Source organism: Petaurus breviceps, unplaced genomic scaffold (assembly GCF_028583685.1).
Source record: "Petaurus breviceps papuanus isolate PSGF00001 unplaced genomic scaffold, PetGlider_PUasm1.0 90459, whole genome shotgun sequence".
Taxonomy (NCBI): Eukaryota; Metazoa; Chordata; class Mammalia; order Diprotodontia; family Petauridae; genus Petaurus; species Petaurus breviceps.
Window position 1 is genome coordinate 727,621 of NW_027187259.1, and position 27,913 is coordinate 755,533.

The following is a 27,913-nucleotide window of genomic DNA, read 5'->3' on the forward strand; positions in this document are numbered from 1 at the left end:
GATCCTCCAACCTCCAGCTACTCTGCTCCCTGCACCACTGTGGACCTCACACTACCTCACTCCATCAGCCAGCCCTTATCCTCTCGGTCAGCTCCTCTACTCAAGGTCTCATCACTGAAACTCTATGGCTCTGGGAGAGGAAGTGATGCTGCTCACCTGCAAGGCCTGTCATCACGATCCTCTTCAAGAATAAAGGACAAACACGCACCTGTTATCAACCTGATTCCCTAAACTCACTCACCTTTTACCTAGACCTTCCTGATGCCAGGAAAAATAAAATACCTCCTCGTCGACACTATCCAGGGGCTGCAAGGGAGAGATCACTCACTAGCCCAAGATCAAATCCCACGTGGCCTTAGTGTAAGCCGTCCTCCTCCCCCCTTCCCATAAGGATCAGACTAGATGGCCTGAGATCCATTCCAGGCATATGTAGAAATAGCATTAACCCCCAAAGCATGCCTTCCTTTCTCCTTAAGATGAAAACTGAGATGACCAAACCCCTTCCTTACATAAGGAAGAAGTATACTTTAAGTGACAGCATCACATAATATGTACACTTTTCCCCCAAGCTTCTTTCTTTCTTTCCCCAAACCTTAAACCCACTTTACTCTGAGGCTCATAGATAGGACCAGAATATGTCCCTGCCCAAACTCCAGTTGATGGTTCCATTTTGGGCCTTCCTGGCTTAGAGTGAATGTTGATGGTAATGGTTTCTCTTTGGAACAGCAACCCTGAGGGTCTTCCCCTCCCAGCTTGACTTTTTTCTAATTAAAGGGGCCAGCCCTTGACTCACTTTTTAAAGAGGCCTATTCACTGAATGGGTGTTACTTTGCTCTAAGTGAGGACCTGAAAAAGCCTTAGCCTAAAAGGGCCAGGGTCTCCCATTGCATCCTGGGCCATCTCCAGTCCTCCTGATGAATATCTGCTCACTGGATCCACATGGCTCTGGAGGAGAAAGTGAGGCTGGTCACCTTGCACAGACCTCCCTCACTCAAATTCAAGTCAATTTCGAGACATGTCATTATTTCCCTGATGCCGCGGTCCTCTTCAAGAATGAAGGACAAACATGACCTCTCAGGACATCCCATTCTATTTTGGGATAGCTCAAATTATTAGGAAGCTTTTCTTTTACCTTACGCCTCAATTTGCCTTTTGGCATTTTCTATCTCTTACTCCCAGTTTAGCCCCTTGGGACCAAGGAGAATAAGTCTTCCAGGTGACATCCCTTCAAATACCTGAAGACAGCCATTATGTCTCCTCTAAGTTTGATTTTTCTAGGCTGAACATCCCAAGTTCCTTCAAACAGTCCTTACGTGGCATGGCTGAAGCCTTTTCCTACTATGGATTCCTTCCTGTAGAGTCCTCTCTAAAATGTGGCTTGTGAAAGATGGCCCATCACCTCCTCATCCCTGGAAGCAGCCTGACCTTGTGCTTACACCAGTGACTCCTGTGGCGCCTTCAGGTCACTGAAGTTCCGAAATCTTGTTGTATCACTGGGCCTCTCCACCTGGTATTTGGAAGGCTAAATTTCTTTTACCTCAATGATAAGACTCTATTATACTAATCTCTATAAGATGTCACCTTAACAGATGGGACTTATTGTTCTACCGGGCCAAGATCTTTTTGTATCCTATCAGCCCATGTCTTAACTAGCCTGTGTAATCAGCACCTTTGATAGGCATGCCATCCAAGTTATTAAGATCAAAATGGTAAACCGCAAAGGTCCACCAAACACAGATCCCAGGACACTACACAAGGAGGCATTAGCTCCCCCTGCTTTCTGAGTAAATTTATGCTGGTACTTATTTGGTCTCTAAAAGACAGAGCAGGCTGTTTCCTTCCTCTTCCTAAGACAGATGAAGCCTACACATCCCTATATATTTGGAATGCTTGTGAATGGTGAATTAGAGAATGGCACACTTCCTCATCCCCAAGAGAAGCACTCTCCGTATTCTGAGCGATTCCAGAATGAATTCCTTTCTCTGCTTCTGCAGCTAATTTGGGCTAATTTGACGCTTCTTTTGGTCCAGAGCAGTGATCTAGGCTTGGGGTACTTACTTACTTACTCCCTGCCTATCAGTTTCCTCCACATTCGACTCAAACTCCTCTGGAATTTATTGTTCAGGGGTTGCCGGGGGGCACTGCCAGCTTAAAGGGACTTGTCCTTGCTCAGTCCGTGTCAGAGAAAGAACTTGACTCCAAGACTGGCCTTCTATGCTGCATACTCCCTATAAGGGCTGTCCCCAAAGTCTTGGTACAGTTTTAACCTATAATGACCACAGAAGTAGAAATGCTAAAAAGTGACAAAAGCATTTGAAAAGCTAATTATTTACATTTTGAAAATTTTGATGTAGTATTAAAATTCAACACAGCCACCATCTTGGGCTATACATTTCTCAGTCAATTTTCAAACACTTGTTAGTAGGTGCTTAGTGACAGAAAGGATTTCATTTGTAATCCTAGCCTTAAGGTCACCGCATCACAAGGTTCTGATGGATATGTGAGAGCTTTGAGATGACCATACAAGAAAAAAAATCTAATGTCAATCCATCAGGTAAGTAAAATAGCCAAGGAAGAGGATACCCTCTACTAAGCCCAGGTTTATTAAAGTGTCAACCACAAACTATCACACCTATGATGCATGGAGATAGCACGTCCTGTCTGCTTAAAAACTTAACTGAAAAATTTATCATTCAGAGTTCACAAAAGTGTAAAAGACATTTAAATGATTAAACTTTCAAATGTTTTTAAGTATAGCATACTTCTGAAGTTATTAAAGCTTAACACTGCACTAAGACTTTGGGGCAACTGATCTAAATTGATATTCACTAATATTAATGACTTGGGTCATCAACAAAGTAACTTTGTTGACATATTCATTCGCCAAACATTTATTCAGTGCCTAATATGGACAAGGCAGTATGTGCTGGCTGCTGTGGGGCATGCAGTGATGGCTAAGGCATTCTCCACCCACAAAGCACTTTGGCCAGTAGAGGAGGAAAAACCATGGAAAAGAAGTGGGCTGGATGAGAGGCTCCTTTAGGTTCCTTCAGGCTCTAAATTCTACCATCTTATGACCCAAGTGATAGGAGACTAGCATAGTTTTTTTTTAAATTAAAGGGGTAACAAGTCCTGAATATCGAAGGGCTATTTTTTATTTATCATAATGAAGAAAAAGGCATTTATTGAGGGCTTATGATGTGCAAAGCACTGCTAAGTGTTAAGGATACAAATGACTTTCATATAAGTTAAAAGAATGAAATTCTTCAATCCAAACATCCTGTAATGGACCTGGGACCTGGTATTCTGGCTGTTGATGTAGAACATGACCATTCATAGCTCCCCACCCTTTGTAGCTCTTATCCATGGCATACACAAGGGATCCAACTAAAGTGCCTTTCTCTACATCTCTTCACAAGGCCTGCACACAAGAGAGGCACATGAATTTTCCTCTCATTTTCCCTCATTCCCACTATGTGACTTACTCAGCTTTTTCCAAGCCTAAACTTTTCAGGATTACCAATCATCATACAATAATACTTGCCATTTACTATTAAATTGTTACCTTGTCTTTGCTGTGAACCCTCTGCTAAAGTCTGGAGAGAAAGAATCACATCTAATTTAGTTTAACAACCCCCTCCCAAAAAACCCCCAAATCCAAACAACTTATCCCTAATCTGATTACTTCCACAATCTTCCCCTGGCTGTTGCTAGCCAGCCACATTCTTCCTACAAAATTAAATGGCTTTGAAGGCAACTCCAAAAGAGGAATTTAAAGAATGTTTTAAGTAATGTTAGAGTAAGTATCCAGGACGCATTCTGGTACGTTTGTTAGAAACAACAAAACAAATGCCATGAAAACAAATGAAAAAAAAAAAAGCACAACACCCCCCCCCCAACACAAAAACACATGCAAGTCTCATTACTTTATATCACTTCTTATATTCATTGTATATCAAAATGAGAATTACATGTATTTTTGGTACTATACTAATTCTTTGTACTATGAAATTCTGCAAAGTGATCTGATTTTATCATCTCAGCTGTGTTACATGGAAATTTCAATTAATTCTTTACTGATAGAACAGAATTTGTTCTGCAAATTTATTACCCACATTAAACATGAGGTGGAAGGCAGGACAAGTGCCAAAGATCCCATGATTGCCTTGTTCGGACAGTGTTCTAGGAAGAAGAGTCTGGACCCTGAATTTGAAACCTTGACATCATGCCTTAGAGAAAGCCCCAGGTCTCAAGAACTACTAGCAGGACCACTCAGCTTTTATATGGGCAACACAAAGAGAATCAAGCTTGATAACATACCTCCCAGCTCACAGCCACACTGGTAGCAGTCTTACAGGTTAACAAAGGTATGCCACATTGATCGGGAGGTCCTGGGGCTGTGGAGATCTGAGACTTGGCTGAATAAGGTCCAAACTACAAAAAGGAGGGAACAGCATAAAAGAAATACTGAAAGTTCATGCCGATTGAAAGAGACGTACAGAGAAGTCTGAATTCAGCAGAGCAGTTACCCCAGTCTTATTGGCTGCTTTGATCCAGAAGCTGTAGGTCCTCCCAGGAAGTAGATTGCTCACTGTGCACCTCAAGCCGGGGCCTTGGTAGACTCTTCTGCACTCAGTGTGGTCGGACTCGGCCATGTCTACTACATAGTCAATTATTTCTGCTCCCCCATTCACAATGGGAGGAGCTAGAAAACGACAGAGTAAACATTTAAAAAACACTTTTAACATTTGATTTTACAAATCAGTTTTTAGGACTCTCTGAGTAATCATTAGGAAGAATTCTAGAAGTGATCACAGCTTATTAAAATGTTGGCTGAAGTAATGGGAAATGTCCAATTCTATTCAGTTTAGCTTTGCAGCTTGGCATATGCACAGGGAGACCTGGGATGCCTATCTGGTGCACAGAAACCTTTCACTGGCCCAGGCAATTCCCAAAGACTCTAAATTGCCAGAAAAGGTATACACATGTTGCCCAAGTCAGTTTCATAATGGGGAAGGGGCTTCCTACAACTGATGAAATCAAGAAAATAAACTGTACATATTATACCATTTCCAGGCATTTCTCCCAAAAGAGGAATCACTGAAGACAAGAGGACTTTAAAAAATCTATAGGACAGGCCTCTCATTTAAGAAAATGAAGAAACTTTGGCCTAAACTGACATCACTAGTTAGTGGCCCAGTTGGGCCTAAAAGCTTTGTCTCCCAACTCCAGGCCGGCTTCCTACTGTGGTCCACTTTCTGACCCACAATTCTTATAACAGAACAGTTTGCTAAAGTCATATTCTTTACTGCTAAAGGGCAGGGGATGATTTGTTTACTCAGTGCTTAAATATAGACCAGATATGATCATTAAAAATACAATAACACAGGTATGCTTTTCTTTTGAACAAATCCAGTAGACAAATATCAGCATTTACAAAATGGATGAATCAGGGAGCTGTGATTCACATCACAAATGGAATCACAGCAGTTTCCCTTAAATTTTATCCTAGGGAATTGAAGTACTTACTTGTAGATTAAATCACTGGATGGAAAGCGCTAGGACAGAAAAAATGCCAAGTGACTATCACAAGGCATCTCTGAAATTATGGTGAGACAGTTAAAAGAATATAATTCAGTTTACATTAAACTTTTTTAGGAAAAAGGTATAACTCTTAAAGGAAAGAAATCCAAGAAAGTAATTAAAACATTCCTGCTTCATATGCCAGGCAATCATCGAAACAACCATTGTTGTATAAATGGGTAACTACAGTGTGGTTTGCATTTTTATTTTAAATCAAGATATTCAGACCAACTATACCCCAAATTGGACCCTAATGCAGTAAGTAGTTCATGTTTTTCTTTACAATTCTAAGATAATTTTCTTCTTTCCTTCTTTCTCCTCACGCACTTTCCCATTTAAATTTAAAATTCTGGATCACAAAATGGTATCTTACCCCAATGTAGGCTGATTTCTCTGGGCTTAGCCCTGTTAGCCAAGTATGGGGACCGGCAAGGCCCAGGAGGAACAGCAGATGTGTGAATGGACAGAATATCTGAGGCCTGACCAAAGGAAACAACACCTTTTATATACCATGAAATGCAAGTTCAATTTCTTTTAGGATTAATTTGTATAATTATGTAATTTACTTTAGTACTTAAATTGAAAAATATTTTCATTTTTCTCCTCACCTGGCTTTGCCCTGCAATTCCAAAGCAATATACTCTCAACTTATATGAAGTACCAGGTCGGAGATGGTCACATACATGTTCTCTCAAGGTGCCATCATATATTACATTCCATGTACTTCCTATGGGAGACACATAAGATATCCAATCCATTTACAAATAACTTAATAAAATTTTGTGAGAGTTTATGATTTTTATGTGGGTTATTACAAAATAACTACTTAGAAAATGAATACAACACATATATTCCAATTATGTGTAATAAAATAACTCCAGAGCAGAACTGACCTTCTAATCAAAAACAGACCATAAAGAATCCTTACCATTTGAAGCTTCAGAAATTTCTAAAACGTACTTAGAAATCTCTGCTCCCCCATTATCTTTAGGTGGATCTGAAATAACATTTTTCAAATAAAAGTTATTCTTAAATAAATAGAAAAGTCTTTATCATTATACTAGTTAATGCCATAAGGTTTTGTCAAATGCTGATGTGGAACTTTGTTTAGTACTATAACTATTTAGAAATGACTGGTGGTTAACAAATACAGTATTAGGTCTTCCTTCCACTGATACAGCATGGTGGAAAGGGAAGAGAGCTTGATTAGAAGTCAGCATATGGGTTCAAATCCCAGCTCTGCCTTAGCTGACTCTGGCCAACTAACTTCACTTTTCTTGGCCCCAGTTTCCTCACCTGTAAAATGAGGGAGGGGGTGGACTAGAGGACCTTATGGGTTCCTTCCAGCATTAAATCTAGAATGCTATCAGGTCATCTAAAGGCATGGAGAACTGAAGTGACTTGCCCATAGACACAACTTGAACCCAGATTTCCATGACTCTGGTCCTCTAGCCATCACACCCCCACTGCCTCTCATCCAGAACATTTCTAATAAAACACATTTAAGTAACATCTTTAATCTCTCTAAAAAAGGTTATATGAGAACATGAATACACTTAGAAAATGCTGAGCTGATTTGGCCTCAGGCATACAAAGAAAACAATCCATATAATGTCAACAATTACTCATCAGTAAGAATCACTGATCACTAACTCCCTTCTTAATCGGGACCTTTCTCTGAGAGAAATTATTCCCTGGTCCACCATAAAACCCAAAAATATCATGATCAGAATCAGACAATGAACTGCCACTTTTGTTGTCTTGATATAAGAGAGAATGATGATGTAATTAACTACTAAAATAACCATTCTGATATAAAATGGTTCCTATACAGTTTAAGACAACAAACAAAGACAATCAGACCAAACATTTCTCAATATGTTAATGTTAGTGTTTAGGAAAATGCAGGTGAATTCTTAAATCCAGAAATATTACCCCACGCGACTTTGACGTTATATGCCCGGATCTTCCCCTTTGTGTATGGTTTACTTGGAGGGCCTGGCTTGTCTGGGTATGTGGTGTATTCCACTTCTTCACTTGGGTTACTTTTTCCTTCACTGTTGTGGGCAAAGAGCTGTTCGAGTAGAGAGAATACATTGGTTGATCACTGGAAACATTCATTATGTGCCTCAAGTACCTGAATAGATTCTGCAAAATTTACAAAGCAGGTTACTTTGGAAACTGGATGTAATTAGAAAAGTGTATTTTCATTACTATAGAAAATAATGAAAACAACATACTTAAAAATAGAAAGCACAAAGTGTTATTAATCATGTTAAAATGCTCAACCTCACTAATAAAGAGATGCAAATTAGAACAACTTTGAGGTACCACCTCATGTCTACCAAATTGACAAGAATAATAAAAAAACAATAAAACTCAGTGCTGGGGTGGGGGTGTTATAGGGAAACAGGTGCATTGAGCCACTGCTGGCAGAACTACAGATTTTTGGAAAAGCAAAATCTGGCTGTACAAAGTAAAAGTTACAAAGATAATACCACCCTCAGGCCCAATAACACCACTGTTATATTACCAAGAATCAAAGAGGACTCTGCCCTCGTTTTTTATATCAGCATTATTTGTGATGGTGGAAGCAGAATAGTTTAAATAACTTGTGTTACATTAATGTAAGGAATCACACAAATAACATTCCCTTAAAGTATGACAAATATGAAGAAACATGGACAGTTTTATGAAATAATGTGAAGCAAAAAAAGAAAGAAAGGAGAACCTGCAGAGGAGAGAACACACAATGGAAGCAAATTGGCAAACTGTTTCCTAATGCAATGTTAGAGAAAGTAACTGCAAACTTTGGACGTTTTATGCATTAAAATTCATTTGTTTAAAAGCAGACCATCAGAAAAAAAAACATTTCATTGGTTGTTGCTGATATTTAATATTACTTGTAAATATTTTAAAATATACTTAAAGAATGACACTAATACACAAAATATACAATTGCAGGCACATACCCTAAATTTATATGAAGTGCTCCTCCGAAGGTTTTTTAAAGTGCATGAGGGTTCTTCTCCATTATATTTAGCCTTGAAACCGTGACCCTGGAAAGGAGAAAAATAGGTGCTTTATCAGTAACGAACCAGATTCCACTGATAATTAAAAATGGATTTATTGTTCAGAATGAAATGAAAGGGAGCTCCCTCATGGTTTATGAGGCAGGTGAAGAGGCAGAGATCTAAGATCTAAGAGCTATGGTGACTGGCCAAATTAGCTCAGGTTAGGTCCAGAGCAGAGGAAACCATGTGCATGCCATTTCACATACTCCAAATAGATAGCAAAAGTCACAGAAGGGCAACTTACAGATCCTTCTTCTTCCATCTCCAGTGTGTAAGTAAATTGAGATTCCTCAGTAACAGCCCCAGTAGGAGGACCCCATTCTAGTGTCAGAGTAGTAATTCCTGCTTGATTTAGCTGAGGGGGAGGAGGTGGTGGAGGGACACTTCCTGTTGTACTAAAGGCAACAATTTCACTGAATTCACTGAAAAAACAAACAAACAGATTGACGAATAAAATCAGTATTTTTTTTCCCAAGTATAAACTTTGAAAATAAATTACAAGTCATATAATTTACCTTATTCCCAAGTTATTTTTAGCAGCTAATCTAAATGAATATTTTGTGGAAGGAGACAGCTTGGTTAGCTTGTACTGCTTAAGATGACCAAAATAGCATTCTTTGAAGGTTCCAGGCTTCCCCTAAAAACACACAAACATGATATACTATTTGCTGTGTTTAAAGCATCATATCGAGGACAATGTTTCCCAACTTAAACTGTTCTTTGGGCTATTTACCAGAGGGAGGGTAAGAGTGGGTGTTGCAAGATACTGGAGAAAGAAAGGTGAGGCTTTAAGAGGTGGAAGAGGAAGAAGAAGGAAAAGTAGAAGAGAAAGAGGTAAGCTGAGGAGGGAGAGCTGGTTAAAATTTAAAAGTTTTACCATATAAAGACCTTTTGTAGTAAAAGTTTCATGGGTCACTGAAAATTTGCCATATATTCATAGTTGAGGAATAGTCATCTAAGTTATAGTGCAAAATACTATTTTCTTAATGCTATTTAAAGTGGTTTTCTTAAGTCAAAACAGGAAACAAAAGACTGTTAGAGAATGCAAGCTGAAAAATCTATCTTTTCTCTCTATTAGTTAATATACCCTAACAATAAAAAGTCCTGAGACAAAGGATCTATTTCCTGTGCCAATGGGGATGGGGGTGGCTGCAGACAATGAAATCCAGACATGATCCCCAAACTTAACTGAAGTCAAACAACCCAGTACACCCGAGCACTCAGACTTTTACACTGTGATAGCATTTAGATAGTGGATCAGGGATTGGCAAGTTATCTGATACCACGTCACATGAAACAGAATCCAAAGAAATTCTTTACTAAGGATCTCAAATGAATTATAAGACACTGGACCATAGGAATTCTTGCCAACTATAGAAGTGACTTCTGAATAGTGCTCAGTCCAAAGGATCACATAATCTCCCAGTAATAATAGTCAATGGTGCAAATTCACTTCTCTGTTCTTGTCTGAGACAGCTAAAGGTATGCACCATTAGATGCCCTTTGGACCATATGCCTAATGTGGAAATACTTCTTTTGACTAAGCCTTAATTCCACTCAGGTACAACTCTTGTTTTCATTTTTTTTGGGGGGGATTATTTTTTCTTTATTCTCTTTATTTTTTCCAATTTATTTATTTTTTAGTTTTCAACATTCATTTCCACAAGATTTTGAGTTACAAATTTTCTCATCTTTCCCCTACCCCCGCCTCAAGATAGCAAGCCTACTGAATACTCCTTTCACCAGTCTGTTCTCTCTTATATCCTCCCCCATCCCCATAACTTTGTTTTCTAACATTCCATTTAATCTTGCAAAATTTCAGTAACATTTTATCATTTATAAAATACATGCAAGAAATGCTTACCTCATCCCATTCTAAAAGAAAACTGATTATTTTGGAGCCATTGTCATTAGATCCCTAAAATAATACATAAAAGTAAAATTAGGGCTACAGCTTTTTTCATTCAATATACTAATATACAATATAAATAATACCATATGTAATAAAAGATTCATACACACAGGGATAGGGACTGGGACTAGGAACTCACAGTAGCCCCTTCTCTGCAATTTAGAGTCTCTGAGTGTTGAGAGGTTGAGTGTGTCTGAGGCTAGCTCTCTATTCACTAGGTCACAATATATGTGATATATGTTAATCTGTTTATATTGGTTGTGTGCCTTTTTTTAAAAGCAAAATTCTATAAAGGCAAAACACCTTTTGTACTCTTATTTACTATCAACCTAACTGGGGGATCTTTCTGTCTGTTACCCCAAAAGCAATGTGAAAATTACTAGTTCGGTTGAAGAGAAAGCAGAAGGCTAACAGTCTTCTCTGATCCCCCTGCTTAGTAATAGCCTTCACTTTTAGTTGTCATAGAGCACTTTGGTTTTTTTAGATTCTTATTTAATGCATTCATATCTAGCACTGTTGATAATAGTGCCTACTGGAATGTAAAACCCATGAGGACAGGGTTATATCTCAGCTAAGTTTTATAATTCCTCCAGCACCCAACACAATGCTTTTATCATTATTATACCTAATAAATGCAATAGGCAGAAATATCAATTAAAAAAAATTCAGGTTGACAGCATCAAGGAAAGGTTGTCATCCCATTCTGGGATGGTATGATTGTACAGTTTTCTTTCAATCGATTTGAAAGGGAATAAATGGCTGTTTTATATCAGCTTGTAGTCTTCCCCAAATTACCATCTCACCAGCCCAATAACATCCATTTTACAAAGTATACTGATGTCTGGGAGAAGGTGAATAGGGGAAGATGGTAATACTGTTTCTTGTCTTATTTTGTTTTTAAAGAGGTGAAAGGCTGATATAAAAGGAAAATGCGGGGCAGGTGATAGGTGACAGGTGAGTGATGAGAACATGCAGTTCACATTTGTGCATGACTCATCCCACCTAACGAGCTTCTAAGAATTTCCTCCTTCCTCCAACATTGCTTTATTGCCTGAAGTTGGGGAAATGAGCCCTTGACAAGGACAGAAGTTGTCAAATATGGTCAATCATCCAATAGGTCTAATTTTTTCATCTGTTAAAGAGAAAGATTAACTTTTTAGCTTGAGTTACTGGCAAACCTGATGTTATATAATACTTGTGTATCTGAAAACAACAAAATTAGGTAGAAAGCCTTCAGTAAATTGAATTCATTTAAAGGACCCTTGTGACTGATTACTCTACCAATTCAGTGCGGCTTAGACATTCCAAAAGCAAACAAGGTAGATTTGGGCTAAAAAATAGAACAGCAGGATGATATGACATTACTGAGGCTATCAAGAATGCAAATGTCTTCCAGATGGCTCTGTTTGTGGATAATATTGTGTTGACTGCATCAAGCCCCCCCAATTTTTGTAGGTTTCCACAATGAGATCTGGTAAGAGATGGGCTTAACAATCTACACTGGAAAACAATGTATGACAAATTCCTGTCGTCCAATCTATGACAGAGTCAGGTGCCCGGTCCACTGAGTTATTAGTACGTTGGCACATTTATTTGGGACAGGCGACAAAGCTGAGACCTGAGCTGATGAGGGGGAGAAAAATCAAAGTCGTGAGTAACCCAAAAAAGAATTGAAGAAATGCATGGAGGGCAGACATAGGCACATTTCCAGTAGTGACCCATGCTCAAGAAGTGGCATAAGGGATATTACTGAGGAAATGTGTGATCCGAAAAAGAAAAGGGCTAGTTATGCCCTCATATGGGATGATACTAGACATCCTGAGTGCTCCACTGCTCCCCATAAAGTATAAAAACAAAAAACAACACAACCTAGAGCAAGGCCTCCAGCACACTGAATGGCTCCTCTGTAGAGAGAATAGATAAGATGCACAAGTGCAATAATGTATTAATAAAGATTAAGACATTTATACATTTTATAGAGAAACAAACATGGTTTTTATACACTGGTTAAGACTTTCCATTTCATACTTCAGTTTATATAAGACATTATCTTGGGGAGTGAGGGACACAGAGAAGGGGGAAATGGGAGTAAAGGAGGAAGAAAGACATCAAGAGGTGATCATAGAGAACAGAACTTGCCAGAAGAGCCAGCGGAAGGCCTTTCTTTGTGTATCCTAGGCAAGGTTTGGAAAGAGATCCTGTGTTTAAAAGTTGGACCTGGCATATTACTATCTACCAGCAGCTTTGAGCCACCTTTCTAACATATGTTAGTCATTTATCATAAAACAAATTAGATAATATATGTAAAATGAGTAATAAATTGTAAAGTCCTATAGAAATGCCATTTGTTGTTATTTTTATGAAAAGGATGCTATAAAGACTTTCTTGTTGTGCCTCTAGCATGTCTATTTTGTCTCCCTATATATATATATATATATAATTCTACCTGCTACATTTAAAATGCTATTTATCTTGAACTAAAGCACAAAACAAAATGATATTTCCATATACATAGTATAACAAGGTTTAACATGAAACTGTGGGTCTCTATGGTATACAGCTTGCTTTTCTCCTAAATACATAATAAATTGAATGTGCAACTTGCAAAGCTATCCAACTTGTCTGTCATTTTTTTCTAAAGGTCTTCCATTCTCTTCTGTACTACATTTTTTAAAAAAAATATTCTTCATTGACCCAAAAAAATGCTTCAGTAACCAACAACTACCTGTCACATTTCAAGATACATTAAGGAAGGGGCGGCTAGGTGGCACAGTGAGTAGAGCACTGACCCTGGAGTCAGGAGGACCTGAGTTCAAATCTGGCCTCAGACACTTAACACAAAAACTAGACATGTGACCTTGGGCAGTCATTTAACCCCAACAGCCCTCCAAAAAGCCAAAAAAAAAGATATACCAAGGTTATTTTTAATTCAACAAAATGCTGAAACCTCTCTCATAATGGAAGTTTCCTACCTTCCATTGTAAAATCAGGCTGTTCTTGGTTCGGTTGACTAGCTTAGGTACAACAGGACGGTCTGGTTCACAGCTCTCAGTTGTAAAACTAATCACTTCAGAAGTAGATTCTTCTATAGAGCTGTATGTTGCTGAAACTCTGAATAGATACACATACATATTATTATAAGCTTTAAAATATTTTAGCTTACATTACATTATTACATTATTGAATTTCAGACCTACTCTAAACCCAGAGCTTGAAAAAACTAAAAAACCAAACCAAAGCAAACCCACGTCTTCAGACAGAATTTTTAGGAGTTAACTCTAGGAAGTTGGCAGTAATGGAGCCATCTGAGCTTAACAGGTGACAGCTCCCCCACTTCCTACCTATACATTGGATGAAACTAGTCATCGTGCCATAGCACTCATTGGAACAGGGCTAGGGCTACCCTTAGGGAAAATGTCCTAATGCTTATCAGGCCGAGAAGGAACATAGACCTACCTTACGTGATAGTCAGTTGCTGGCTGGAGATCAGGCAGGCTGATTGTCACTTCATCCCCACTGTGAAAATTAAAATTACTTAGGAAACCTTCAGCAGATTAAAAAAGCCAAATAACAAGTCCTAACTGCTTATATTAACCTTTATTCCAAGTAAGCATACTTCCCACCGATGTTATTTAGAGTAAATAACCCAAATGGTAAACATGAAGAAAATCATTTTAGTAATAATGCAAAATAGTTCACTTACATACCAAGGTCAAGTTAACAGAGCTTTAAAAAAATAAAATTTGACCATTTCGGGTTAAATGTGAAATCTTCTCATAGTATTACATTTCTGTTTACCTAGCTTATTGAAAATTAATTAGAAAAGGGGCCTCAAAAATACCAAATGTATTTTAAAGAAGCTAGGAAATTCCTTGTTTTTCTGGGGCAGAAGCCTCTCTACCACAGAAAATATAATGGTTCGTAAGCTCAGTCCCCTTTTCCATTAGTACTAAGAGCCCAAAGGTGCATATCATTGTGTTTGGATTCAGCCCTTGACCTTGTGGTACCCACATCCTGGCCCAGCCTGGCACACTGTTTTCTAGACAGGAAGAATAAGGAGAAGGTTGATAATTCTAGACGCTGAAACTGCTCTTGCATTCACTGAGCTGAACTATGAGAGCAATCAGAAAAGGAGACAGATAAGTACTGCTTAAACTCCAAGTCTGCTTTAGTGTTTAATCACAGTATATTTGGATAAGTTTGTTTTTATAAAAAAGTATCATGGGAGAAAATCTGTTTTTACAAGTTATCATAGGATTAAAAAAAAGTATACTATGGAAATATGTGTAAGACTTTTTTTAATGGATTTTAACTTAAAACTTTCTCACCTCCACTCCACTCAAAAGTTTCTATTTGAAATTTTTGAAGTTTTAAAATGCCAGCCACTAATTACAATAGTGGCTTTCTTCCCAACTAAATGGAGAACTCCATTCAAATGTTCTTGTTAAGGCAACCTGAATCTCACACTATACATGAGAAATCTGAGAAAATTAATTTTTAGATGGCATCATAAAATCACTTCTTCAATCACTTGTGTAAAATTTTAGTATACTTAGAGTGACAGAAATCTAAAAAAGAGGCAGACTCACATGTAAATAGTTTTAAATTTTCCACTTTTGCCACAGTTGGACAGCGCCACTTCAAATGTAAATGATACTGGACGGTTAGCAGTTTCTTCATTCTGGGAATTTACCAGATGACTCCATGAAAGGACAGCTGATCTTGCTTGAATATTAGAAACCTAAGGGAAATCAGGAAAACTTGGAATGAAAATTCAGGCTTATGTTTCTTACATAAATATGAGAAACTCTTCCTTTGTCAAATTATCTTTCCTTTCCAGATTCCATTACTTTCCAATCTCATTTAAGTACTGTGTATTTACTATGTACAGTGCTGAGTCGGATGCTGGGGATTAAAAGACCAAAAGAAATAAAGAATTCCTGCCCTCAAGGACCTTGTGTTAGGGAAGGGAAGAGAGGGACATCATAAAAACAGAAGATATCATTTAGTCCAGTGTCCTCAATTTGTGACATGAGAAAACTGAAGGTCTTGTTTCCAGCTTAAGCGATCAGATGTTCCTATCATTCTTCCTAATGGCACGGGCAGCTCTGCAGGGTGGCCAGAAGGCTGAGGAAACACACAGTTGCCCAGTTTTGCAGGGAGATGCCTAGGGCTTGTACTATCTATTCCATCTGACCTGAGCCCTTCCTTCAAACCCCATCATTTCTAAACTCCCTCAACCCTAGGGTGGTCCTTTGAGGTGGCCAACAAATTGTGCTGAGGGTAGATTGTACTAGTTATAAAAGTCTTCAGAATATTTAAAGATATGAAATCACTTTTTTATTTTCTATACACTTGTATTCTGAGAGAACTTTTTTACTAAGGTTTATTGTTATATCAACTAAAGAAAAAGTTACCTTGATAAAAACCAGCCAAACGAAAGCCTACTTCCTGTCTGGTCAGTCTTTGGCCTTCTTTGCTGGCTCATCATCCTCCCTGCACCACTGATCAGGGGTGTTTCCCAAAGTTCTTTCCTGGGACCTCTTCTCCTCTCCCTCTGTACTTTTTCTCTAGGCTCTCCCTTGAGCTTCATTACCATATCACCAGTTGCCCATTGGCCCTTTCAACCTGGATACCCCAGAGGCATGTCTAACACATCTGTAACCAAGCTCTTTCTTTCTCCCTATACCCTCCTCTCTTCTGAACTTCCCTATCTCCTTCAGAGTGTGGCACTACCATCCTTGCAGTGTCTGAGTCTCTCAGTGTCAGTGTCATCCTGGCCTTTCCACTCCCCTCAGCCTGCTCGTCCAGGCAGTTTCTATCCTCACAACATCTCTGGCAAAGGATCCCTCCTCTCCACTCACACAGCTGCCTGAGCTCAGGCCCCCATCGCTTCAGCAGCCTCCTCATTGGTCTGGCTCGTCTGTCCCCACTCCAGTCCCTCCTACACCCTGTGCCAGAGGAATTTCCCTGGAGTGCAGCCCCTATGTCACCACCTCCCTCTAGTGGCTTCCTTTGGGCTTTAGGGTAAAAGATATACTCTGTTTAGTTCGGAAAGTTCTACACAACCTGCTCCGTCTCATTAGCATTCCTGTACCAGGCCCACCTGGCCCCCTTTCTGTTCCTCACACGTGACACTCCCATCTCCATCTTTTCACTGGCTGTCCCCTCTGTCTGGAATGCCCTCCCTCCTTACCTCTGCTTCCTACAGTGCTGCTCTTCCTTTAAGATGCAGCTCAGGTGCCATGTTCTGCATGAAGCCTCTCCTGACTCCACCCCCCAGTACGCCCAGCTGCCAGTACCCCATCCCTCCCAGACCACCTTGTAATGACGACCTTGTCGTATAGGCTGGTTTGAAAAAATTAACTTTCTACTCACACTGACTAGATGTTTTATATGTACTTGCTGTCTCCCCCATTAGAACGTAAGCTAAATGGGAGTAGGGATGGTTTCATTCTTTGTACTCATATGCCCAGCATTGAGCATAGATGACTGATTGAAAAGTCTGACTTAATTCCAAATAAAACTCATTTATGTGTAATTAAAGCCAGAAGCAAAATAGTCAAAAGCCAAACAGGCACCCCTGTGCATAGAAGAAAAGTGTATTTATGGCAAACTTTTTTCTGGGTTAATTTGGGCACTAATTTAAAGGCATTATCCATTTAAATTGGAGTACTATATTTCATCACTTGAGATCATTTCTAACAAGACATTAGTATGATTATTATTTAGCATCTAAATAGTGCTTTGATCAGTGATTTTTTAAGGGGAGTAGGTTATTATGAGTAAATTAAGGTATTAATTTCAAGCAATTTGCTCCAGGGTGCAGTAAATATATCTTTCAAATATATCTGAATATTGGTGAGTCTATTAGGAATGGAGCTGCTCCTTCCCATAGGTGGAAAGTCAACCTTTCTCTAATGCATGCAACCCATAAAGTGTTAGGGTAAACATTTAAAAGTTAATAGCCTCGGAGTGGCTAGGTGGCGCAGTAAATAGAGCACTGACCCTGGAGTCAGGAGGACCTGAGTTCGAATCTTACCTCAGACACTTGACACAAAACTAGCTGTGTGACTTTGGGCGAATCATTTAACCCCAACTGCCCTCCCCCCCTCCCAAAAAAAAGGCAAAAAAGAGTCAATAGCCTCGTCTGGGAGAGCTTTAGTGGTTTTAAAAAATTGATAATTGTCATTAATTCTCAAAGGTTTTTGCTTCTCACTCTTAATCCAAGTCCATTTTTTTTCTGCCTGCTCTTTACAACATAGAGGAGGCAGCACGGCATAGTAGATGGAGAATTGGTCAAGGCCCCCCCTCCCATACACACTTGCTATGTGACTCCAGGCCAAATCACTTAACCAAACTCTCAGTGTTCTAGGAAATTCTCTGAATCTCTAAATTGTAGAAAAGGGACCAAGCTGCAATGGATACATGGAGTCTCCTCACCTGGGAGTGCCCTCTATCAGTGAAAACACAGTTCTCTCTCTCCTCTTTAGCACATAAGATGGGGGCAGCTAGGTGTCACAGTGAATAGAGCACCAGCCCTGGAGTCAGGAGGACCTGAGTTCAAATCCAGCCTCAGACACATAACACAAAAACTAGCCCTGTGACCTTGGGCAAGTCACTTAACCCCAATTACCTTGCCTTCCCCCCTCCAAAAAGCAAAAAAAAAAGAATATAAAAGGACTGGAGGAAAAGCTCTGTGTTATCTAGTTCTAGGTAGCAACATCCCTTGTATAATATCCTTTCCAGTTTACAAAGTGGCTCTCTCACCATAAACCTGGGAAGGAGAAAATACAAGTATTATTATCCCCATTTTATGTCTGAGGAAGCTGAGGTTTGGGAAAGGTGCTTGACTTATGTAAGGGCCAAAGTGAAGCCTCAAAGCCAGGTCCTTCTGACCCCAAGGGAAGGATTTTTTTACAGTACATCAGTGCTACCTTTCAATACAGTAGACACTACATATTTTCACTGAATAATAAATGACTATCCCTTTCTTTAGCACATGCTGACTTTATATTTTAGTGTATTTCACTGTTAAAGGAAAAGCATAATTGAATCACATGCTTGTCATTCTGCTCCAGAAAAAAAGGAACCGCAATTATTTTAAAAACCAATGAAAAGTCAGCCTGGAGAAAGTATCCAGTATTACTTACTATAGGTTTTCCAGTGCTAAAGAGGTCCTGCAACTCTTTTATTTCTTTTTCAGGTTCTAGGGAAAACACACACACACACACACACAGAAACAGAAACAGATCATTACAAGGGAAAAAGGAGCAGATAGTAGTGTATTACCTAATTATAACCACAAGATGGGATCAGATTCATTAGGAGCTCTTCACCAAAGGGCTTTATTAAGCATCTAACTGCCAGGCATACTACTAGGCTGAGGTATAATAGCACAGAGTCTTAGAAGCCCCAAACAACTCTAAATTAATACTAGTATGGAAACCATTTTTAGTAAATGGGGCATGGTTTTCCAATGTGAGCATCTCTTCTAATCTACTTTAGTTGAGCAAAAAACTTTAGATGAAGATAAACTGTCAAATTGAAGCATCTCTGTTCCTTATTACCCTTCATCATGCCTGGTTCATTTCTAATAGTCAGTGTAATAGTATTAATACTGGTGGTGTACTCAACCCAGGTTTAGTTTTAAGGGAGATTGCATAAAAATAAATGTAAATCAGAGGATTTGAGGTTTATGAATTGTAAACACCCAAAACAAAATCGAGAAGAAAAAAACCCCTAAGTCCCCAAAGTCCTTTTTTAGGCTCTGTGAATGTTGCTATTCAGTTCTCCAATAGGACTTTCTTTCACATAAAAACCAACCAAGCACAGACCAAATCCACCCGTTGAAGATAAAAATCCAGGAACGCAGAAGCTGTGCAAAACACGGCCAGGTTTGTTTTTCTGGGTGGTATGAGTGGTTTGCTTTTGAAAGCCAAGGAAACACACCTGTAACCTCCTAATTACCTGTTTCTATTAGGATTATTTGAGGAGGCACTTCTCACACTATATCAAAAATCATCCAATTTGCACATGTGAAATTCAAGACCTGAAATGATTTCGAGTAAATGAAAATGGATACTCATGCAGTTCATTTTTTTTTTTTTTACAATTTCAGGAAGCACTGGAGAGCCTCCAGGGTAGACTATGTTGAAAAAGTTTGACGAATTTTTCTAAGTGTTAACAAGGTAGCCTTCATATTCTCTATCATAAGACAGCAGAGGAATTAACTTGAAGGGAAAAGGTGCTCACTCAGAAAGCTCTGGGTAGCCTGGATGTAACATGTGCTATTCCAGAAGGGGCAGAGGGGCTCAAGAATTGTCCTCTGATCTGACAGGAAGAACTGGGCAAAACAAGAGCATGTTGATGTTCTGTCTCAGAAGTGAAGTTTCCCCTTTTATCTACACCAGAGACACAGTTATGGGCAGTGTTAAGGGTTTTGAAATCTAATCTGTAAATTAATATTTTGCAATCTCCTCTGGAAGCCCTCCATAGAACCCAAGAGAAAGTTCCATCTGGACGAAAAGTTGCCCCTTGGGTGTGGTCCTGACCCACCCTCAGAGGAAGAGTGGAAGGTGGAGAAAACAACTGTGACTGTTGCTGTCCTAATGTTCTCTTTATCATAGCAACTTTCTATAGGGTTCACCCCCTCCAAAAAGAAATAAAAAAAACACTCAGCATACTAGTCAATAGTTGCAACTTTATGCTGTCAAAATATTAAAACTCAACATCAAACACACTTTTTCTGAAGCACATAAAAACTAGAAAACGAATCCAATTTATTACTGGGATAACCCAGAAGAATGCAAAGGTTAGACACTCAAGGAGGCTGCTTCTTCAAATCCCTGCTTGCCATGACTCAAAGTCCTGATCTGACAAGCATGTCATATTGCTTGCTGATATGACATCTGCTGGATGATCCCAATCTTAAGCCATCACCTCCACAACACACTCTGGCTTGGTCCCTACTTCCTGGAGTAATACTGGACAAGTTGCCAAAAAGGTCAGATGCTTTATTTTCAAGGTATTAGTGATGGAAATGAACCTTAGGCTTGCTTTCCATCGTACCATTCTTAGAGAAGATGATTAAGTTAATGCAGATAGCCCTGAGAAGGCCAGTATCAAGCCTGTAGGAACTCAACATGGTCATATATAGGACACACCCATATGTATTGATATTTATGTCTTCATATCTACTAAGGACTTATTTCTTTCTGATTCTTAGAAGGAACCTTGTTTCCTTTCTCATCCAGTTATTTGGAACTCTCCTGGTTGACACTACTATTAGGATGGAGTGTATGATCCATTTGGGCAAAGAGAGCAGCCACAGAAATGAGGTGCCAGACCTGGTCACACCGTCCCTGTCCTGTATTCTAAGAGCACCTTGTAAGCCTTCCAGGGCTAGAGTAGCTGCTACTCATTGGGCCTGTGCAATGTGAAGACCCTCCCCCCCCCTTTTCAGGTGAGCTAAGAGCCTGCTTTTTCTGGCTGTCTGAGGTTAGCTCTTCCTCCTGTCTACTGCTCCATCACAAGTTAGCAAAAGACACCCTGATCTTGGAGGAATTTGTTTTATTGGACTTCTATTTTTCATTTCTACTTTCAGAAATCATTTGTCCTTCAGAGCAAGAGTAAGCCTTAGTTGGGCAAATAACACTTCATTTTTGTGTGAAAGTATAATTTTGGCATAACATTGTTATGTAATTTCAAACATTAGAATTTTATTACGGTGAGCTTTATAGCAACATTCACTCTAAAATAACTGTTCTCTTTTCTCTAGACCCTTCCTGCTTTGCCCTTTTCCACATACTGCAATTAAATCCAGGCTTCCTCACTTCTCAGTCATAACTCTCCACTGTTTACATTTTGTCAAGGCCTCTGCTGAGAATGTTTCTTTCCGAAGATCTTTCCTCTCTCTGCTACTTGCAAGATGGTCTTGAGCATCACTACTAAGCAATGAAACTGGAGCTTGGGGTCCGAGGACTCATAGCCTGGTAACACACACTACCACTATCAGTACAAGTCTCCAGCACCACCATATTACTCCTAAATCGAATAACCAGAAGTGCCAACACAATGTAGAGAGTAGGTTCAAAGGGCAGCTGCTGCACAGTACTGGCCATTGGTCTTCATTCCCCTCCACATGAGAGGATAGCATAGCACTGTGAAATTCACTTCAATAGAAGTGGGCTCTATTTCAGAGAAGCATGGCCTCAACAGCCTGAGCTATTAGGGACCTCAAAGACCATCCATTCAACTTCTCTTACCTTACAGATGACCAACCTCCAGCCCAGAAAGGGTAAACAACCTGTCCAAAGTCACTCAAAGGAAAATGGAGATCTCCTGACTTATGGGCCAAGGATCTTTTCGATAAACTATACTACGGGGATCACTGGAGGTAAATATTTATCAAACATTTTCAACTTGGCAATGAAATACAAAACCTATTTACAACCTTGAAACATCTGAGGTACACAGTAACAAATACACTCTGCATTTCAGGCTAGGTTCTCTCATTCACACACACCATTTTTCTTTTGTAATCTTTTCTCTCTTCTACTGCTCAAAATGGAGTGTTTGAACCCTGTCACTTCCCTCTTTGGCTCCTAATTGCTGGAATGGGCTTATCAGTTCTGCTAAACATAGGAGGGAGGTGGGGCTCTTCTAAGATGACATCATTGAACCTATATTCCCTGAGAGATTTTGGAGGAAGTTCTTGAGGAGGGACATGACATTAGTTACCACTGGTTATCGTCCTAGATTATTCTACAAACAGCACAAAGTTCTTTGAAGAAGTGATTGAGTCATAATATGGCTCTAAGCATAACATTATAAAATGGAATTTACCTCTACATTTCTTCAGCTTTTGAAAAAGAACACTTGCAAGATCAGTACTCAATGTTCATATCTGATTGTAGTTAAACCTCAGTTAACCAGACTGCTTAGGGCAGAAGGTTGACTAGAAAACCATTTTTCTTTCAGTTCTGGTTGAAAATATTTCTCAACTTTAGTAGTAAGCTTTCTTCTCCTCTCAAGCATGATATATATCGACATACAGTCCTCTGGAATATCAGTAATCTACAGTATGGTAGAAAGGTATAAAATTAGACTGAATGTATATTAATCCTAGAAAATGGCTTTTTAAACAACTCTCTGAAACCAGTTTCTCTTAGGATCATTCCAATCTTTTAAAAATTGGGTAGAAAAAAGACAATATTCTTTTTAGTGAAAATATTCTTGTAGTGTATTCAGTCTAATGACCATCGATGACATCTCCTTAAAGGAAGTCTGTTGTGACTTCTTTTGTAGCACAGTATCCTTCTGTCAGATGAATAACCACGTCCTCATTTGTTTTACAAGTTCATACTTGTACAGATACCTGTGTGTGCAATGCCTTTGGGATCTCATCAGCGTGAGCGCTGTCTTTCATCCGGGTGCGTACCAAGCGCCCCTCGTTCCCCTGGGATGCTCTCATCCATCCTTACTGGGTCCTCCACAGAAGCTCTGCCCATTGTGCCGGGCCTTCTTCAGGTTATCTGGAGGTTGTGTGGCTATCTGGGAAGCGCCTGGGCCAGCCGCCTGTTGCCCCTCGCCTGCTACGTGACCACCGACTCTCCTTTTGCAGGCACATGTGCCCTTGATGTCTTTTACACCACGTCTCACACTCAAGCCACCGGTGCTCCAACTTTATACATTTCCCATCAATCTTTCCACTGCCTTTCGGGCCACCTGAAAATCTGATTCTTGAGTGATTATGGCATTTCCAAATCTGCAGCCATAAAGTATTGCTGGAAGACTACTGTTCTTTGAAAGATGGCCTTTGAAGGCAGGTGACAGCTTGAAATCATCAAAAGTGCTGCACAAAGGCCTGAGCGGGCACCAGCCCCCTACTTTGGCTCTGGGCCCAGCTCACTATCCCTCTGCTCTGCCCAAGATGAGAAGAGCAGCCAGCATTTTAAGGTTTGCAAAGGGCTTTACTTATGTTATCTCATTTGAGCCTCACAACCACCTTGAGACACAGGTGCTATTTATCTCCATTTTACAGATGAGAAAACTGAGGCTAAGAGAGGTGGTGATTTTCACAGGGCCATACAGCTTCTAAGTGCGTTTGAGGTGGGATTTGAATCCAGGTTTTCCTAACTTCAGGCCCAGCACTGTCTATACTGCACCAAGTACCAGTCTCATTTCATAAAGCTGCCTGTCCAATCTGGTAAATGGGCATTCTTCATTAGCTTGACTTTTCCCTGTGTAGATAGCTAGGCTGATCTCTTAAGTAACTATGAAGTTCACTTGTTTTCCATTGACCAAGTCACTGAGCTAAATGAAGACTGGGAGAAGCTCACCATCTAAAGGGAGATCTGCTCCCTTTAGTCTTTGCACATGACATTTTCAGCAACAACCAAAACCTTTTTGTTGAACACATTTGTCTCCCCATTCTATGCTTTGCTTGATAGTGAGTCAAAGAACCTGAGGTCAAACCCTGGCTCTGAGTGGTATAATGGACAGAGTCCTAGAGTCAGGAGCCCTAGGTTCCGATCTTCCCTCTAAAGCTTCCTAGCTTTCTGACCCTAGCAAGTCCCTTACCTCTCTGTGTCTCAGTTCCTTCTGTAAAACGGCCTTGGACTCAGTGGCCTCCCAAGGACCCTCTAGTGCTTACAGCTGCCAAGAAACCTTGTTTGATCTTTAAATCTGCACGGGAGCCAAGGCAGAGATACCCAAAATGGAGAGAACTCCCAGTCAAACATCATTCAGATTAGGCTCGCTGAACTCTTCAGCCAGCCTCTCACACATGCTGGCTGGGTGACCCTGGCCAAACTGCTTACTTGTACTCTAAGCAATCATCTAAGACTACAAATTTCAGAGCAGTTTCTGATCTGCCTTGTACAGTGAATTTCTTCCCCAGGGGACCTTTAAGGAGATGTGGTCTGTCTGCTCCCACCCCAGCTCTCCACTTCTATGAAGCTGTGTTTAGAAGCCTAGTTGGGGGGGCACTGCCTATTTTTATACTGGCCCTAGCTCCAAAGGGTTTATACCTGGCCCTCAGGCCACAGTCTGCTGGACCCATGATCAAGAGGCTTGCTTAATGGAGAGAGAAGCAGCCATGAACTCTGGAGCCCATGGAATCCAGGCCCTCTCCACCACCAAGTGCTGGCTTCCGGACCTTAAGGAGCCACTCACTTGTCCCATACCCTCTCTGGAGAGGCTACTCTCCAAGACTGCTGCTTGCTTTGGTAGCCAGAGTTTCCTACCTGATGACAATCATATTACAGGCCAGGGTAGACCAGAGAGCCCAATGCCTCTGGATAACATGACAGAGATCCATATTTCCACCAGCTGGCTAGGCAGCTTATCTTCTACCAGAAGCAATTTCAGCTTCTGTTTTTCTAATTTCTGACTTCTAAAAAATGGGGGGGGGGCAGTTGATGCCTTTTGGTTTTACATGACAACTATCCTGTAAAGAAAAACCCTTCCCCCTCCAGACTGCTAACCACTAACTTGTAAAGACACTTTCCCATTTCCAAGCTGTCCCTAGATCATATTGAGATTCTTTTTGGACTGAACCTGTAAAACTTCATTGGCACAAGTAACTCATTCTCCCAATGTACCTACCCTATAATTTCTAATCTTGGACTTGCCAGGTCACACAGACAGCATGTGTCTGAGGTGAGACTTAAACCCAAGTATTCCAGACTCTGAAGCTTGCTCTTTATCTTCTCGATTTGTAACTTAGGGTCCCCATCAATTGCAGACAATATCCAGCTGATGCTTGGGTTTTAGGTCACAGGATACAGGGCCAGGGCTTGATATTTCACTGATAGAAAGAGTTCCCTAATGAAGAACTTCCCTCTACCTATACATGTCAGCACCTTCTTTTCAACTCAGTTTTACTGAGTTCCCTAGGGCACTGAGGGATGGGTTAAGTGACATGTGTAGCGGGTTACAAAGTCAGGGTGGATGAACTAAAGCCAGCTCTCTGTCCATTCTCTAGCCACATGCTGTGGCTAGGTAAGAACCACTTCCTTATAATCTTTTTGTTATTCACTCTGGACATGAAGTCTTGTCTAGCAAATTCTGGCTGTTTTTTGTGTGTCATTTTTGGGCCTTTTTTTAGAATAAATGGTTCATATGCTCTGTTGGAAATTCTAATTTCTGTCGCTTTTTTCTCTGCCCTTTTCTAAATTGCTCTGACACACAATTTTACAGGCAATGTTATTAACCTGTGTGTCTCTGCACAAATCCTCTGGTCCAGCCAGTCTAATTATGGTCTTCAACTATCATATACTAAGTGGAGGATGTGACCTGTTTCCAGCTGCTTATTTGAAATGGAAAATTTTCAAACCACTTAGTGGAAATGGTTAGGTTGTCAATTTACAAAGGACACAAAAGGAGAAAGAGACCATTTAATTATGGTGGTGTACCTTAAGTGCCTTGCATGTACTGTATGTCACAGCTTGTCCATTCCAACCACGTGCAGTATTTTTCATATGTGGAGTAAATACAGATTTTATGGAGGACAAAAGAGGTGCCCACTGCACGAAATATACCCACAAATGCTAAGTAGGTTAAAAGTGAAATAGATCTTTGTCTTAGATGAGTTGAGAATTCACAATGTGGAAGATAATCTCTTTTTCTCATTATTCAATATGATTCTCCTCTCCCTCAAATGAGTATCTACATCCTAGCCTGTGATGTTCTAGAACCGTATTCCCAATTCTTGCCTTTGTTTTAGGCTTTAGTGGATGAGATCTAGAAGATACAAGACTTCTTTTTTTATATAAGACTCTCTACTTGGCTACAAAACTTGCACTTCACACAGTTACCAGTGTTACGGCAATAATGCATAATGAACTATTGGGGTGTCTTTCAGGCAGTAAGCCTCTGGGTCTGTGCTAGCCGATGAGAGGGCCTTAATCTGGAGAACAGAAACAAACTAGAGGCAAAAAAAAGATGAAGAAAAAGAAAATGATGGAAACAGACATAGTTTGTGTGCAAAGAATAACAAAGAGGACCATATTTCATCACTCAGAAGATACATGACTGAGATGTCTATGCTACAATATATAAAGAGTATAAGAAAAAACAACATTGTACTTTGATGTGTGGGGATGATGGGGACGACCCACTGGCAACAGAGCAGGGCTCTTAGTCTTTCCCCCCAGTACTAATGACAGATTTATCCTGACTGCTTGTTGCCCTTCGCACACATTTGTGAGACAGCTGGCATTGTTGTTAGGGTAGACTGTGGCTGTGGAAAATCACAAGTGGCCTGTACGCAAATCCAGCATGTGACCATGGCCCCCTAACACCACATAGTAACTATCCAAGCAAACTGGCCATAGACGACGTGAGGGACATCGCCCACCAATAACAAGATGAGATGCTCACCTGGGCTTCTGATTCCCCAGAGAACTGCTGATTTCAATAAAATAAACATGTGATTCAGCAAACACTCCAAAGCCTGAATAGTTTGCTTAGAGAAAGTGGCAAAAGCTCTTTTATGTGGCCTCATCAACCTTCCTCACTGCTGAAGGGGAGCTTGGAAATGGAGAATAGAAAAGCACTGATTGTTCGCCCACCTGTGCCAGGGTCACAGCCCCAGTCCCCAAAACAGGCTTCCCTTTCACTGAGTCGGGCTGAATTGCTCCTGAAGAGGACAGAATTGAAAGATGACAGGAAAAGAGCAGGTGCTCCACGTTGGAAACTAACTGATGTTACAAAGAATGTTGAAGACTCACCTCCAACTGGGAGAGCAGTAAAGTGAGAGCACTGGTGCCTGGCAAAGCACCTCGTTTAGGAAGTTCCTGGGATTCACAGAGTTGGTGGGGAAGACACAGAAACAGTTGGGTTGATACCCGATCTGACGATGGGAAGCTTTTATGCTGGATGGCGAATTCATGCCAATGGTACGTAATGAAGTAGGTTTTCTGTTTGTGTGTGTTATTCAGACCAGGCTAAGCAGGGCAAGGAGTTGGTAGAGTGAAATTCTTTATGCTTTTGCATGAGGAATTCCCCTGGCCCCCTATTTGCTATAAAACCATAGCATTCTCTGGGATAGTTACCAGGGATCCTGCAGCAGATACATGCACCTTCACCCCACTGCCCTTCCCTGATAATCTCTCTCTCTCTCTCTCTCTCTCTCTCACACACACACACACACACATGCTCACACACAACTGTAACCACAAACCTTTCAAATTGTGGCTAGCACCCTTAATGCCAGAGAGCAGTTTTCCCTTTGTAATATAAATTCAGTATCTTTTTTAAAAAATAAAAGCTCATTTTCCATGCAATTTGTCTTTGCTGTGTTATAGAACATTCTTAGGTTTTAAAATTCTCATTGGAA

General features: G+C 40.2%; 1 protein-coding gene across 8 annotated transcripts in view; it reads right to left on the bottom strand.

Moving 5' to 3' along the window:
* LOC138141712 (fibronectin type-III domain-containing protein 3A-like) overlaps positions 1-27,913 on the bottom strand; it is an 84,032-nt gene that overhangs the window by 18,885 nt on the left and 37,234 nt on the right. For all 8 annotated transcript variants that reach the window (XM_069062508.1, XM_069062514.1, XM_069062513.1 and 5 more), the window contains 14 exons: positions 18,723-18,778; positions 15,159-15,310; positions 14,026-14,085; positions 13,542-13,680; positions 10,522-10,575; positions 9,173-9,294; positions 8,902-9,079; positions 8,556-8,642; positions 7,519-7,657; positions 6,512-6,580; positions 6,192-6,310; positions 5,957-6,062; positions 4,530-4,705; positions 4,321-4,434 (listed from right to left, as the gene is read on the bottom strand). In XM_069062508.1, coding sequence (XP_068918609.1) covers positions 4,321-4,434; positions 4,530-4,705; positions 5,957-6,062; positions 6,192-6,310; positions 6,512-6,580; positions 7,519-7,657; positions 8,556-8,642; positions 8,902-9,079; positions 9,173-9,294; positions 10,522-10,575; positions 13,542-13,680; positions 14,026-14,085; positions 15,159-15,310; positions 18,723-18,778 — 1,571 coding nt within the window. The remainder of the gene's footprint in view (positions 1-4,320; positions 4,435-4,529; positions 4,706-5,956; positions 6,063-6,191; positions 6,311-6,511; positions 6,581-7,518; positions 7,658-8,555; positions 8,643-8,901; positions 9,080-9,172; positions 9,295-10,521; positions 10,576-13,541; positions 13,681-14,025; positions 14,086-15,158; positions 15,311-18,722; positions 18,779-27,913) is intronic.